Source organism: Barbatula barbatula (assembly GCF_947034865.1).
Source record: "Barbatula barbatula genome assembly, chromosome: 23".
Taxonomy (NCBI): Eukaryota; Metazoa; Chordata; class Actinopteri; order Cypriniformes; family Nemacheilidae; genus Barbatula; species Barbatula barbatula.
Window position 1 is genome coordinate 11915977 of NC_136786.1, and position 15703 is coordinate 11931679.

Here is a 15703-nt window from a genome sequence, read left to right on the forward strand (position 1 = left end):
CAAGCTGCTAATAGTTGACACACTTCAGGGACTACTGCAACATCTTCCTCTGTCCTATAAAGTAAATTGCATTCCATTTCCAGATAATCCAAGTGTTATTTTAAATGCATAGACATGAGGAGAAGGTGGCAGGGAAGTTCAGCTGTTGAACGTCCGAGCTAGAGTTAAAAAAGATCTGAAATCTGCCTTGCGATGGCAACACGCCCCGCCATTATAAATGGTAAATAACACTGAGTGATTTAATTATACTTCCTAAATAGCTTCCTGAAGAGCAAGTGTGAAAATATGTTTAGTACAGATTGTTTCTACATGGTTCCTTAAAATTGGTGGGCCTAAGATAGGCTACTTAAAGTGATAGTTCAACCCCCAAAAACATTCTGTTATTTACTCTCCCTCATGTCAAATCTGCAGAACCCGAAAGAAGATATTTTGAGAAATGTTGGTAACCGAAGAATGATGGTACCCCTTCACTTCTCTTGTATAGAAACAAAACCACTGCATGTCAATGGGTACTGCCATGGCTCAGTTACCAAAATTCGTAAAAATACCTTCTTTTGTATTCTGCCGAAGAAAGTTAGTCGAGAGACAAGACAAGAGAGTGACAAAATGACGATAGAATTGTAATTTTTTGGGTACACTATCATTTAAAAGACTAAGGAAAAAATAGTAGCAGGTTCCACATAGGGCCTTTCTTGGTTTCACAATGTCTGTGTTTCTTTAACAAACACCTCTAATGTGTACACATTAATGAGGCTGCACTTTTTTCTAAGTTCTGCTATCATCTAAAACATTTGAACAATCCGCGGAGACACAGATCCAATTCTCTCTTACACCAAGACGCAGCCGTATTTCCCCTTTTTCGCATTCCTTCCATTCGACTGCCCCTTTCCCTGGAACAGCCCGCCACCATTGTGCAGACCGGCCGTGCCCCAGTCAAAGTGGCTTTCATCTGGCCAATTTAAACAGACAACCCCAAGCAGACATTTGCCTAATGTGTTTTTGTTATGTGGGCTCCACGCTTCACAAACGTCAGCCGGCTGGAAGGAAGCAGTGGCTCTAACCTCTGTACTTTCAGGGCTCTTCCCCCACTGGGAGTTCTGCTGGGCTGAAACTAATCCCTCCGCCTGAGAGCCAAAGTGTCCTCTCCGCAGGGGACAACCCATTCCGGAGGCTGGGGAGCGGCGGTCTGGCCGTGGCACTCTGCTGACCTGGACCCGATTGGGGGAGGCAGCTGTGAAAGTTGGGAATGCCACATTTCTGATGTCCGGTGAGGGAGGCAGTTAGGATAGAGAGACAGTTGTGCCCGCGCTGACAAATGTTCCTGCGGACGCACGGCATGCTTGAGCGGAGTCATTAGAAAGCCGGCATGAAAATTTATTACGAAACATATTGGTATTTTAGGGCGCAGCTGATTTAAATTTAGTGGAGTCCAACAGCCTTTCTCTTGCAGGAATGCAAGATTCCAGTTATGCTATACCCAGGGCTAAGGAGTTTAAAAGGTTCCTTTACTGGAAAATAAATCAATCAATTATTCACTTTTATGCCTGCTCTATGCTCGATGTGTATTTTAAGGTAGTCAACAGGTTAACTAAATTCTCAGACAATAAAGGCTATAAAAGCTTTATTGTTACACGTGACATCGCCACACTTACAGTATGGCTTGCTCACCTTCTTCAGGATTTTGGCTTGAACATACAGTAAATGCGTCAATGGATCAATAATTTTTTCGGTGATGATAAAATATGGTTTCAATGATTTGTTTTGTGCATTGTGACAACACTTATTTTTACATAGATTTAAAACATGAACATGATTTAATCTTAGTTTAACTTAATTTCCGCATATACTAATATATTTTAATGCACTATCATTAAATATTGTAATTCTATTGACATTAACATTAAAACGAATTAATACTGTACATGGGGAAATACTTTATTGTTCATTGTTAGTTCATTTTAAATACAACCTTATTGTAAAGTGTTACCAACATACTTTACGAAATAAGAATAACATTATTTAATGCATCAGGTAACATGAGCTGAAAATAATGCTTCTGCATTTTATGTTAATGTAAGCATTTACTAATACGTTTTTTATATCATAAATTGTAACTGTACAGTAACTTAGTGCGCGGTGAACACAAACGATTGACTAATAAATGCTAAAAAAATTATTTTGATTATTGTAATTTAATACTAGGTAGTGCATTAACCAACGTTAAAAGGATTGTTCACCTTTAAAATTTAATTTGTATTATTTCAGGTATCTCAAACCTGTAAGACTTTTCTTTCTTCAGCAAAACACTAAAGAAGATATTGTTGAAAAATGTTAGTAACAAAACATCGCCGGGCCCCATTCACTTGCATTGGTTTTGTGTGAATGGGGACCAACAGTTTTTGGTTACCAACATTTTTCAAAATATCTTTTGTGTTTTGAAGAAAAAAGAAAATCACACAGGTTTACCACAATACGAAATCTGAAAAAAGAAGTCTGTTTCCTGCAGTTGTGTCATTACACAGATACAATTGCACACAATGCCACTCTTTTAGTTAACATAGACGAATTCTCCACTGAGGTATTGTTGAGTTTCGTATGACTTACAACACCTGCAACTCATTTGGTAGTTTAGTTTGTCAATATCTGCTCTGCCAAAGCAGTGGAAATACATCCACAAAATATTGTATCTATGAATGTAACATTATTTTGTTAATGCATTGTCTAGAACGCACAAATAAATAAACCAAGAAAATCAAGGAAGTTACTTCAGACCTCAATGTTTTTTCCATCTCTTTAACAACAGCAACTGGCCCCAGTACGCTGTTTAAACAAACACCAGTAGGGAGTATGTGCTGCTTATTACTGAGATCCTCTCTGATGTCTCATTTTGAGTAATAGGTCTCTGTAGTTTGCTTGTTTCGCCGAGTCCCGGAGAGCCATAAACTGTCTTGTAGAGGATCAGAGGAGCCTCGTAGCACTTCACCAGGTGTGTCTGAACACTCATAAAGTGCAGACTGTAGTGCACTCATGAGCAGAAGTGTCTGTGTTGCGGCTCTTATACAAAAGCTCTTATTCTGTGCTGCTTGACCAATTCCATGTGTCACAGTAGTGTGAGTCATGCAGAGCTCATCACAGATGACCGAACGGTATGGCCTGGAGATTAAATGAAGTCAGTTGTGTTTCATTTGTAACAGAATTAGTTTTTTGCTTAGTATGCATAAAGTACATGCATAAGAGTAGATGTGTAAACTTAATGTGTTTAACATGAATAACAATTGTGTGCTGGGTGACTTGTTTGAGCTCCTGTTGAGACTGACGGAATTCTGGAGGAGACATATGAGATTTCTAGGGTCTTTAACCCGAGAGACACATCGTCTCTATTTCATCTCCATTGATCTCCATTCCTGAGATTCATTTCTTATGGGTTTACTGATTAGCAAATAGCAGACATTTTTTCTTAAATAAATTATGAAATCTTTATGCACATCAATGTCGTACAAACTACATTTCCAAAAGAAACACCCTTAACACGAAACATATGTATCATCTTTTGGGAATCTCCATTTGTCCTGCCTGTGATTGCAAATGTTGAATTATTCGGCGTTCTTTTTGAGGTTAAGCGGCTGAATTATTCTGATGAGGAAAAATCAAGTTGCGTTTCTGAGGAATAACTATGAAAATACTTTCATCAGCCCTAATATGCAAGACCAGAGAAACCTGACAGACAAACATGTTTGTTTATATAAAAATGGGGCTTCGCTGCAGTTTTCATTCACCACTTGAAAGCACTTCGTTTTCCTACTAATTTACCTTAGGGCCCTTTAAAATGATCTGTCTGTGCTGTCGAAATCTTTATTGTGGTAGCAACCTGTCATCATCATCAGAGATGGCCCTGGAGTCGAATGAAGATGGTATTTGAATAGTGGGCATGGTGCTCTACTGAACAGATTTCATCTGATTGGCTTTCCTTTCTTCCCATGAAATTAAGCACTGCAGGTTGGATGAGCAAATGGAGTTTTGGAGATTGATGGTGCAGTCGGCGAGATCAGACGGGAGGAGAGAAAACACCCACTGGTGAGGCTGTGTAATCCGTAAACCTTCTTGTACGACGTGTTCGAATTTAGCTTCGCCCATCACTTCCGAATGCAAACGTACAGGATTGAGTTTTTTGGATTATAGATTTGAATCCTTTTTATTTGTTATGTCAAGGCCTGATAGGGATCTGACTTTGATACGGTTTGATATATATGCGATATGTGGCTTGATCAAAGTTGCGTTAATGTGCTATGAGACCGATGTGCTTGGGAACATGGGATTGCGCGGATAGGCCACAATGCATCACAAAGTGTTGTAACCTCAAGAACTGTGGTGCTAATTTGACATGTTTTTGATAATCCTTTAATGTTAGTTAAATAGTCAAAACAAGACCAGAAGACCGGTTTTATGAAGTTTTACTTATAATGTACAGTATCTAAAGTGTTTGTTGTAAGTGCTGTTTTCAAGTCGCACTCGCCACGTCTGCGTGAGTTTATCACATGAAGATTCTAGTTTAGTTTTCTCACGTTTCACCCTGTTGTCTTTCTGCCACCCAAGGGAGTTGTTTGTACCCTGGTTATTCAAAGCAGAAAATGTAAGGAGTCTTAAAAAGAAGGAAGAAAATATCAAATATCAACAATCTTCTACCTGTCAGTGATACGAGCAGCGTTTAGAGGCCCAGAAACTGTTTTGTTCTCTTTTGTCGACATAAAAATACTCCACCTGGTACTTTTGAGTTAGATGTATAAAAGTTGTTTTTATTAGACAAAGAGCGGGGTTTAAGTTTCATATCTTGGGGGTGAGGTGAAGGGTCTTTAGTGTTATATTTTTTAACTCACCGAAGAAAGGGCGTTGCAAAGTTTCAATATGTGTAAACTTTTAGCGTGTAAACACCAATCATGTTTTAATTTATAAAGTCACAAAATTTCTAAGTTTTCAATTTTGTCCGCTTTCTCTGTGCTCGCAGAAAATGGTGCTATGCAATTGCAATAATGGCATTCCATGAGGGCATCCATTTATTGTCTTTCAGTTGAATTACTTTAGTGAGTAATGAGTAGCTCAACTCCAGGCAGTTGGTTTTCGTGGCTCAGCTGTGGGCTGTGCATGAATCATTGCATAATTATGCATTTGTGACATAATTTCTTGATAACCCCCGTGTAACGCAGAACGCGGTGGATCCAGCATATGTCTAGATTTCAGGCAGGCATCTCTGCAGCCTCCCAGTAAGACTGCAGGGTCCCATCAAGATAATCCTTAATAAAGAACGGCTTCACATTTAATCTTACCCACTTCTCATATTTCTAGCTTGATATAGTTTTTGGCAAGTAATGTTTTAGCACTGATGTCAGTCTAGGTCCATCAATGCATCTTTGTTAGGTCCAGCATGGGCACGTAATAAGAACATTGCAGGGCTGATTGTCTAAATCTAGAAGGGCATTTTGCTAAAACTTTAAAGCTAGTGGAAAGAATAAGTCGGTACATCTTAGAAGTGATATAGCTGGATCAACGAGTCATTGATTTTTGTATAAATATATAGAAATGCAACAAAACCAAATTGTTCCACTTTGTGTTTGACACTTTAAATACTGAATATATGAATTAAAACTTGATTTCCCCCAAAAAATTAATAGCGTTTGTTTATTTTGCTTTATTTATGGCCATTCACACTTTTTTAAAAGTAAACTCATCTTTCATAATTTTTATCGCAGTCGTACAAAAAATCGTGTGGAATCTTTCACCTGATATTGTGCTATTTTTAGCCGCATGGTAGAGTAATGTGAAACACACATTTTCGAAAACCTCTCAGTTGACGAAGACGACTTGAGGGAAAATGAAAGCGTTTGCTTCGGAGACGTAAACAACTTGGGGTAATTATGCTGTGCAATTTTAAAATAACTGCAAAATTACATTGAAAGTTAATTTTATGTGATAGAGAGAGAGGGCTATAACTCGATTGGCGTATGCACCCCTCAGCTATGACGAGTAGTTACTTGAGATGCCCTCTGCATTTATTACTCTATTGAGTTATCAAGAGCCTTTTCAAAATGCAATATATTTAATTTTTAGAGGCTGAAATGTGAAACGGCGGGTTTTACCTGTAGGCACATCCGTAGTGTAAACGGCTCTGCATTTGCATGTCAACTGCTTTAGTAGCGCAGCACATCTAGGTGAGGAGAAGTCAAGCTCGGCTCTATTTATACTGTTTGCCCATGTTGACCTGCTGTCCCATATATGGGTGCTGAGCCCGCTGCGGCACACAGACACTACTAAAGTGTGTGAGTTTGTCACAGTTGCCACTGCGTGTGACTGCTGTTTTATTAACCAGTTGCAAATATATATTATATTAATAACATGAATGCATGTGTGTATATATACAGTATATGTATATAATATATACACACACTTTGTATGTATACATATACTGTATATAGGGGCGTTGCAACATACCGGTATTGACAATAACTGTGATATGAAAAAACACAATTATCTATACTGTGTAAATTCTACACATATTGTCTTATCGTAATCAGTTCATCTCCCAGTTCAAGTTTTGCCTTAGTTTTCCCTTTTTGCCTCAATGGTTACAACCTCTCTGTGCCTTAGACAAAATTAAACATGAATTTTCTTTATAGCATAATATATAATATAGATTTCAAATGCACTGTTATTTATATATATACAGTATACTGTATTGTGTATGTGTATATGTATGTGTGTGTCTATGTGTGTATATATATATATATATGTGTGTGTGTTTTTATAAACATACATAAATACATTAAAGTCACACAAGTTGTAATTTTCAAAAACCATTGTGTGTGTATGTTTGACTTCAATCATTCATTTAATTCCATTCTTCATTTACATTTTTACATTTGCAATAATCCTTTAATTATTTAGATTTTTCTATATGCAATAAATGCATTTGCGAAACATTCGAACAAAATCCACAAAACGTCCTCAATAGGAATGCCTATCCTATATAATGGTAGCATTTGGTAGCGTTCCATTGTGAGGAAGTAGAGAAGGTAAACTTCGAAAACAAATGAAGTAATAAGCTGGAGCAGACAGACAGCAGTCATTACCTGACAAACAGCAGTGAGCGCTCTACTTGTTGATGGAGGACTTCCACAACAACGTCGATCAGGCAGTTTGCCTCAGTAAAATAAACAGCATCATTTACAAAGTGCATTACCTTTATACCGTACCCTTCCTTTGTCAGGAAACAAACCAGAAAGAATCAACCACAAAAATAACTGATTTGTGGGTAAGCAAAAAGAGAAAATTAAAATAAATGGGAGAGGAAAAAAGCTTTGCCCTCGGGCTGTGTGCGCCGAGCCATGGGATCCAGCAGACTAGCAGAGATGCATGAAGACTCTGCAGTTTCATTGTCTTAAGACCACTGATACAATCTAGCGAAGGGCTATATTGCTTAAAGCTGTGAGTGAATGACATATGGAGGACTGGTGTGAAGCAAACTCCCCTGTGCCTCCTCCAAACTAAAGTCTTCCTGTTAGAGAGAAGCAAGCAACTTACTGCTTTCAGTCTGCTCCCTCCCTCCCTCTCTCTCGCTCGCTCTCGACCGGCTCTCTCTCTTTTACTCTTTTTTTCTCTTTCTCAGACACTAGCTGGTCACTGCCTGCAGCAGTAATCGGACAACTCTCGTTCTTGCTCGGAGTCTGTCTCTTGAGATCTTGCACGGGGCTCCACTGCTTTTCACCCTTAAAATGAAAAAGAAAAAAGTTGTCTTTTATCGGTAATCTGTGCGTTTCCACTCAAGTGAAGTTTGTTTTTTAACAAGTTCTTTATTCCTCTGGAACGGAGAGAAAGTCAACAGAACATTGCAAAAAAGGAGGAATACAAGACAAAAGTACAAGGATTCTACTATAATTGTAGTAAGTACCGTTTTGGTCATCTGTGTCTGTTTTTGTTGTAAGTATTTGGCAATTTTTAGATTGTGGTGTTGTTTCACTTTTAAACTCTTTTTATCAGAGAGTTGTAAACATGGATCTTGAACAGAATACTTTAAATTAAGAATGCCTTTTGTGACATTTTTGTAAAACACTCTTATATTTTTATTACACTCGGATCGATATTTTTTTAAATGGCAGAATGGCAAGGATTATAAACCACAACAAATTAACCCAGATACGAAACAAATTGTTTTTGTGTTTTGTAAAAAAACGATTTTCATAAATGTTATATATGAAAGACCCCTGTAGAATGTGCTACTTTATTATGTTAAAGATTGTAAAGTATAAATATATTCTTTTTTTAATGACAACGCTGTAAACAAGACAATTTCTGAAAAGCTAACCAATATTGTTGGAAGTTTCATATTATCTTCAAAACAGTTTTATATATAAAAAATAACTGATGTCAATATCACACAAAATGTTTTAAACAAAAGCTATTTTAAAAGAACAAATATGAAACATCATTTTGAGTTTGCCTCATTCATTGCTATAAATTTCTATGAAAATATATATATTCTTTTAAATGTTTTGATCCAGTATAGACACATACAATTGTTCTAACATTCTGTAACATCACAGCAGCAACTTTAGATATTTAAGAAAGGAAAGAATTTTGAAATAAAAGAATCATGTCACCGTTTGCCGCTTAAATTTAAATCCCCAGTGAGTCTCTCTCACCTGAGAGCTCACGCACCTGATTCACACCTTCCTTTCAAAATTCACCTTTTCCCCTCTCCACAGCCCTCAGGTGACAAGAAGCTTTTTCGAGACCTTAAAACAGGTGCAACGAAATAAGATATAACATTATAAATAATTGCCAATGTTTTGGTCTAGAATATCCTACTGCTCAATAAGTTGCTTGTAAAACGCAGCAGACTCGCCACTGAGGATCCTATTCAGCTGGCAGAATAAACAAAACCATTTCAGTTTAGCAGTTGACATCCAATGCCATCTGCTGCAGGCAGGAATGCTTAAGGATGGACAGACCGGCAGGCCTGTGCAGATTGGCGTCTTGTAAGACATCGGCCACCAACAAAACCCTATACTTTTTGGAGAGGTTTTTTTTGTTCAAGTCCGTAGTTGTTAGCTGCACCGTATACTTTATATATACATCTACATAAATATGTTTAATCTTGCATTGTCTGTTGCAATGTGTAATTTCATTTGGCCTGTAAATATTTCTGTTTTTCTCAAAGCTTTAAAAATGTAGTCTTTATTTTTGTAGTTTTTGTCCTCTTGTAATTCTAAAATGTTTGATAAACTAAACCTTTAAAATATACTTTATTACAAAACAATAAAAAAGTCGTCCCCCGGCAGCTGTTATTTAAAACGCATTGTTTTTGCTGGATCATGCTAATGTAGCCTTGCCTCCAGCCGCCCTTTTTGTATTCTTCACACAAAAAGCTTGTTTATCTAATTACCTCATAATGGCTTGCTTGATTTGAATTGTTTACACATGGTATTTGTTTTAATAAGTTTGACTGCATTAAGCTCTTTCTGATAAGCCCCATGCGCTCAGACCCATGTCGTGCCGTCATTTGCCGAGGGCCCAATGCGTTCCCGTATGTGTGCAGCCGGAGCCCGTTTCCGAGTTGGTGTGTGGTGAAAGACACAGGGTTAATTGAAACTGCAGCGCTCTGCTGTTTAAGAGATAGGGACAGCGGAAACCATTTGTGGCGATTAGCTGTTTACTAAATACAGTAGAGTGTTATTTTGTTAACATGCCACTGTTTGTCTCAGGAAAACGTAGCCGAGGGAGCAGGAAATAAGGGCTGAGAGGCTCAATTGATCACGGCTCTTCAGCATTTAGAAAATCCTTTGTGTTTGTTTACATGTAATCAAGGAGTTTGTTTACTTAAGAATGGTAGCGGAGGATGAGCTCAACCTGAGTATCATTTGTTTTTGTGCTTGTTGGATGTCTGCGTAGAAGCAGATTTTTACAGTAATGTTGTAAAAGAGAAAAACAAAAAGGAATCGTTTTTATAAACAATAATGTTATTTGATTGCTACATTTTTTTAAACGTTTTAAAGTAAAAAAATTAAATGAATAATTGATTCTGTGAGGCAGATTCTACAATCTAACATTGAAGGCCGAAGTGAGACAATAATATTAATTCAAGTGTTTTTTTCTGTGATACTCCGGTGGGGAGAATGTGATCAGATGTGTAGCGTAAATCTCCTCTGATGGACACCGGACTTCTGGAAATAATTTAGCGTGTTGAGAAGCTCAGAATTAACAGATTTAATGTAACTGTCCATCGCTCAAGCTCCATGTCAGATGGATCAAAATGAAATAGACAAATTGCACATCAGCAAACCGCAACACATGATCAGAATTTTTACATTAAAATTCTACAATTGTGTCTTTAAATGGAAAATTAAAAAAGAGATCATATTTCTGTGGGTCCGTCCTTCTGTATAAATGCGTGTTTAGCTCTGGTTTATTTTTTTACGTCTTTATTATTGCACACATAAAAAACTATATATATGGTCTTGAGTGGTTGCTTTTAACTTCATTTAAAAACAATTTTACAGTTTAATATCATATTGCCAACATTTTAGAGCATGTACAATTTCAAATCCATTGCTCAGTTATAGTGAGAAAAAAGCACTAAACCTCAATACTTGTGGTACATTTATTCCCAGTGTTTCCGGCACGCATTTTCTTTTTTCCTCATATGCCTGTTTTTTGTGTTTTGTTGGTAATGCATTTCTTTGCTCTGTGCTCAAAGAGTCAAGTAAAGTGTAGCATTTTGTAAACTGTGTCTAATTCTTATGACATCTGTGTTCAATTGTTGTCTACATCGACATTCTTTACAAGTGGATTTATTTTTCCTGGGCCACCATGTGGATTCTGCTGACCACCTTAAATAGGGATTACTTGTTGTAAAGATGTTTTGATTAAAGCATTGTTTTATAAAACTAATAACATGTAACACATGTTTTGCATAATTTAACAAATTCAATGTAGAATATGCTTTCTCTGACCTTGAAAATTTAACAAACTGTGCAACAAAATGAAAATCTAATTTTATTATCATAATTTATGAAAATCTCATTTTTATCTCTAACATAATAACACAACTGCATTTTGTTTTCCACCGTGAAGTGCTTTTAAATGTCAAAAAACAAATATTTCAGGTAAATTTCATCTGTGTCTGTGCGAGCTCAGACAGCCCACGTGCACTACAATGATCAATGTTAAAAGCCCGGCGGTGTTTGCAGATGGACACGCAGTGCTTGAAATAAGCAAAGCGAAACAAAAAGCCGTGCAAACAGTCGTGAGTGAAGCGTGTTTGGCTTTATGATGACACTTCCAGCTACTCTTTGTTCTGAGAGCATCAAAGGCAGCTCAGTTCAGGTTGAATTTGAACGAACATCAAAGATGCTGAATACAGACCTTTTTTGTTTAAACAATAAATATTTAGCAGCACGGGAGAATAGCTTGTTTTTGCTTATAAAACCCCCCATCCCCCCGGCCCTTCCCGTTCACCTGGTGAAAATCACCTGTTGGATAAGGGACTCTGCCGTGAAACCAGCGTGAGTAATGCCTCGTAAGCCCTGTGCGCTGGAGTCTCCTTTATTTAACCGTACCCCCGCCTCCCCATCCTTTGTTTATTTCTACATCTCTCATTCCCGCAATAAAAGTACTTGCGCTGCACTTTTTATTCAATGTCATGCTTTGGATTATGTAAGGAATTAATTTAGGATATAAACGTGTGGCTAGATGTGTTAGAAAAAGAAAGCTGGGTTGAGGAGGGAGATATTCTAAAACTTGACCATTATTCATCATGGCTCGGGCATTGTGGGAAGAAAAAGGGAGGGGGGCGAAAAACACCAAGACCAAACAGCTCAGATTACTACATCTCATGAAAACAGTCCGCCATTAAAGATTCATACATTTTTTAGACATTTTTGGTGGAAAGGCGCTATCACCGTGACACAGATCCATCGAAAAAGAGAACAGTTCGACCCTGGTCTGCTATTTGGTAATAGCGACACAGGTATACTGATTTTTCTTATGTGGACAGCAGAATGTCATTGTCAACTTAAAAGATCCACAGCATTGTCATATCATATGCAGCTCCATATGTTCATTTTATATATTCAGGACACTCATTGCAACAGATGCACTCCGTACTATCTGTAGCAGTCTTGTGTCCCCCCAAAGGCTCTGCCAAAGTCACCATCACCCCCCCCCTTGACCGTCATTAGGAACTGTCATTGTGCCTGGAGAGGGAGTGTAGATAAATTTCAGATAGTGTCAATTGCGGATGATAGATCTTCTGAAGATGCTAGGGGTGTCATGCCTGACTAGCTTCTGTTCAACAAACTTCCATTTCTCTCAACTTCATACCCCCCCTTCCACTTCCAGAGGCAACAGCATCAGCGACCTCAAGCAGGCGCCCCCAGCTCGCTCACCCGGAGCCCCCCCTTCTTTCCTGCTTACCTTGGCTAAGCCGCTTTGCATGTTGATTGGGGGAGGACTAATCCAGTTTGCAGCTGTCGTTGACCAATGATGAATCACCTTTCCGTCATTCGGCTGCTCTCTCTCTCTCTCTCTCTCTCTATCTCTCTCTCTCTCTCTCTCTGAGGGAGGGAAGACCTGGGAGGAGGAAACAACGGTGGAGGGGTTGAGCCACAGACAATGTGCCTCTCTGTTCCACCGGCTCCTCTCTTCCCATTCTGCGCGAGAATAACAAAAATGTTTTCTCAGACAACGTCTATTGTGTCACGGATGGCTCTTCACAGTGGAATCGAGCTGAAATAACAAGGAGTGATATTGTTTTTAGGATCCTGGCAGGTGGATAAAATGATAGGGAGATAAAAAGAAAGAGAGAGAGGGAAAATTAGAAAAGACGATATTTGACACAGATGGTTAAGGCCCATCCAGTTCCAGGTAAGAGGAGAGCGAATTGGGTTCCAGCAGCATCAGTGCAGAGGAGTGAGTTGTTTAGCAAAGTGCTGCGGTTTTCTAGACATTCTCAGACATAACCTGTGCTGAAATCCTTCAGAAGGAAGTGTGTGGAACTTTTTGCAAACTTCTGAAAATGTAAAAGAAAGAGAGAGAGGTGTCAGAAAACCCTTATTAAATGAGATAAACTTATGTAGGAATATGTGCATTTGAAAAATGTATGTTCTGTCAATCCACTAGTTTAGGTGAAACGTTTGACAAATCGATTTTGTGTCAGTAGCAGATGTTGTTTTTAAAGCAAGCTCAGTTTTAAGTTTTCCGTGGCATGGATTTCTTTGCACTTCCTTTAACTGCTTCCATCTGTAACGGATATTTTATAAGTGATCGAGAACAACTACTAAAAAGAGGTATGAGAATTTATGCAAATAAATGTTTTGTTGTTTACTCAAAATCGAAATTGTTGATAGCAGGCACATGAGCACTTTAAATGACTGGAATAATAATGCACGTTTAGCCTTATTAGTACATTGTTTTTCTGAAAACATATAACATACATCCGACCACAGACACACACATACGGGCCTGACCTTCCATTTGCTATGCATAATAAAATCCTGCGAGTGTAAAACAGAGCCAGTAGAATAATGTTTTTAGTGGCGTGGCCCTCGGTATATAAACAAAGAAACAATTAAGATGCGTGCCAGAGCAAACAGCACGCTTTAGTGAACTCTTCATTCACTTGCAGTGTGGGCCTCGAAATCACACAGGTCCGCTGTAACTGTTTCAAACCAGCGAATGCCGAGGAAAACAATCGTATGAAAATTGCAGCGCGCTCTGCGGGGCCAGTCGTGGTTAATATTTAATGCATAAAATGAGAAAGTAAATCAATCATCAGATGTCTCATTAATTGTTAAATTTGTGTCAAATGTCATTTGATGTGTCTCAGGGGAAGGCCCTGGTTAAGCTTATTTCTCTGGAGAACTGTCGGAATGTTTTTTGCAAAGCCTAGTTGTTTCCAATTAATTATGAAATGTATGGTTATTATTATATAAATTTTTAAATGTTCTCTTTTATTGTTTATCTGTTGTTTTGCCTCAACTATATGTTCTTATTTTTATTTAACTTTTTATGAATTATTTGTATGTTGTTGCTTGATATCCGAATATAGTTGAAAACATGTATGCAGTGGGGTCAAAACGTCTGAGATCACAATTAATTTGAATCAGTAAATCTGTAGGCCTTTAAAACATTTACAGCAGTGAAACATGATAACGTAATAAATAAGACATATTTAAGATTCACTGATGGTAGATCACTAAAAAAGTTAACAAATTTATGACAATGTTTAACTCGTTTTCTTAAATGCCCTTTGCACAAAAGGTCAAATTTCTTTGCTTCATTAGAGAACACAAGATGCCCTTTGGAACATTCTCAATCATGCTGGGATAACATGCATCATCAGGTTTTGCACTAGCTTGTAGAGTTCATGCCAACCTGAGTGCACGCTGTGAAATGATCAAAATCACATGCATTTCTAAATTCAACTTTTTACTCAAATTATTATGCTCATTATTATGAAAACATTTGTGTTAAATAATACAATGAAAAATAAAAGTAAGTACTTTGTTTGGACCCCACATGTATAAACATCATTTTGTTTATGTTCAGTATCAGTGTTTCAATAATTTAAATGACCTCCTGATCTCCATGTTAGTTTATATAATGTGTGTGTGCGTCTCAGTGCTAACGTCTGTGTGTCTCTTCTCAGGTCTATGGAAATGCAGGATCTAGCTAGTCCACACAGCCGAGTAAGTGGAAGCAGTGAGTCCCCCAACGGTCCCAACATTGACAACTCGCATATAAATAACAATTCCATGACACCAAATGGCACTGAAGGTGCGTCTCTCCTGCCTCACTTGGGCCATTTACTTGCATTACTGTGAATTTATAAGTGATCTAGCATACGGCTTTCTCTGCAGTGGTTACCCAGCACAATATCATTTGTGACCTCTTATCGTGCCATATTATATGCTTTCTTTGTCAGGGGGATATATTTAAACTGAACGTCAAAATATTAATTTAAAGTACAGTGTATGTTCATTCAAATACTTAAATTGTCTTTTCCTATATTTTTATAAAATTCATGAATACATTCTTTTAAATAAGTTTATTTATAAATATAATGTCTTATCCACCAGTGCACTTCAGCAGTACATACATGCATTTGTACTGTATGCACAGACTATATAAACATTATACCTTTTATTATTTTCACGGCTCACGTTATAGCCATAAGAACGGAATCGGCACTGTGTAGTTTATATAATGTAATCTTATGTGATTTTCTTCCATTTCTGCAGTGATAAGCCCCAGCCTGTGATGGTGCATATTGTCATGTGTGCTATCCCATTCTTTCTTTCTATAGGTGATAACATCACTATGCTTACCACAGCTGACTGGTTGTTAAGTTCTAGTTCACAGTCCGCTGCAGGTTTGTGCAGATCTAGTGAATCAATGAAAGGACAATACTTGGCGTTATATCCCAAATTACAGTTTTTACACGTTCATTTAACCCTGAGGCAAACACAATTTTGTGTCGAATCCAACTTTCATCTACTTCAACTATTGTGCCTTTCATTAGGATTCTTTAGCATTTTTGTGTTGTGTTCTGGTGAATTGAAAGCATGGTTTGAGACTTTTGGCTTTGATTCAACACTGTCAATGAATGGTAAAGCTGTGGGCACGCGTAATGTGCATTTTATTTGATGTTCCGCGG

At 37.8% G+C, this 15703-nt stretch overlaps 1 protein-coding gene across 4 annotated transcripts in view; it reads left to right on the top strand.

Annotated features, from left to right (window-relative positions):
* The first annotated feature begins 7655 nt into the window (after positions 1-7655).
* Positions 7656-15703, top strand: part of eya1 (EYA transcriptional coactivator and phosphatase 1) — a 38700-nt gene continuing 30652 nt past the window's right edge. For 2 of the 4 annotated variants that reach the window (XM_079447683.1, XM_079447684.1), the window contains exons 1-3: positions 7656-7931; positions 14696-14823; positions 15353-15418. In XM_079447683.1, the coding sequence (XP_079303809.1) occupies positions 14700-14823; positions 15353-15418 (190 nt within the window). In that variant the 5' untranslated portion in view covers positions 7656-7931; positions 14696-14699. The remainder of the gene's footprint in view (positions 7932-14695; positions 14824-15352; positions 15419-15703) is intronic. The other 2 variants (XM_079447685.1, XM_079447686.1) reach the window with 1 other exon arrangement.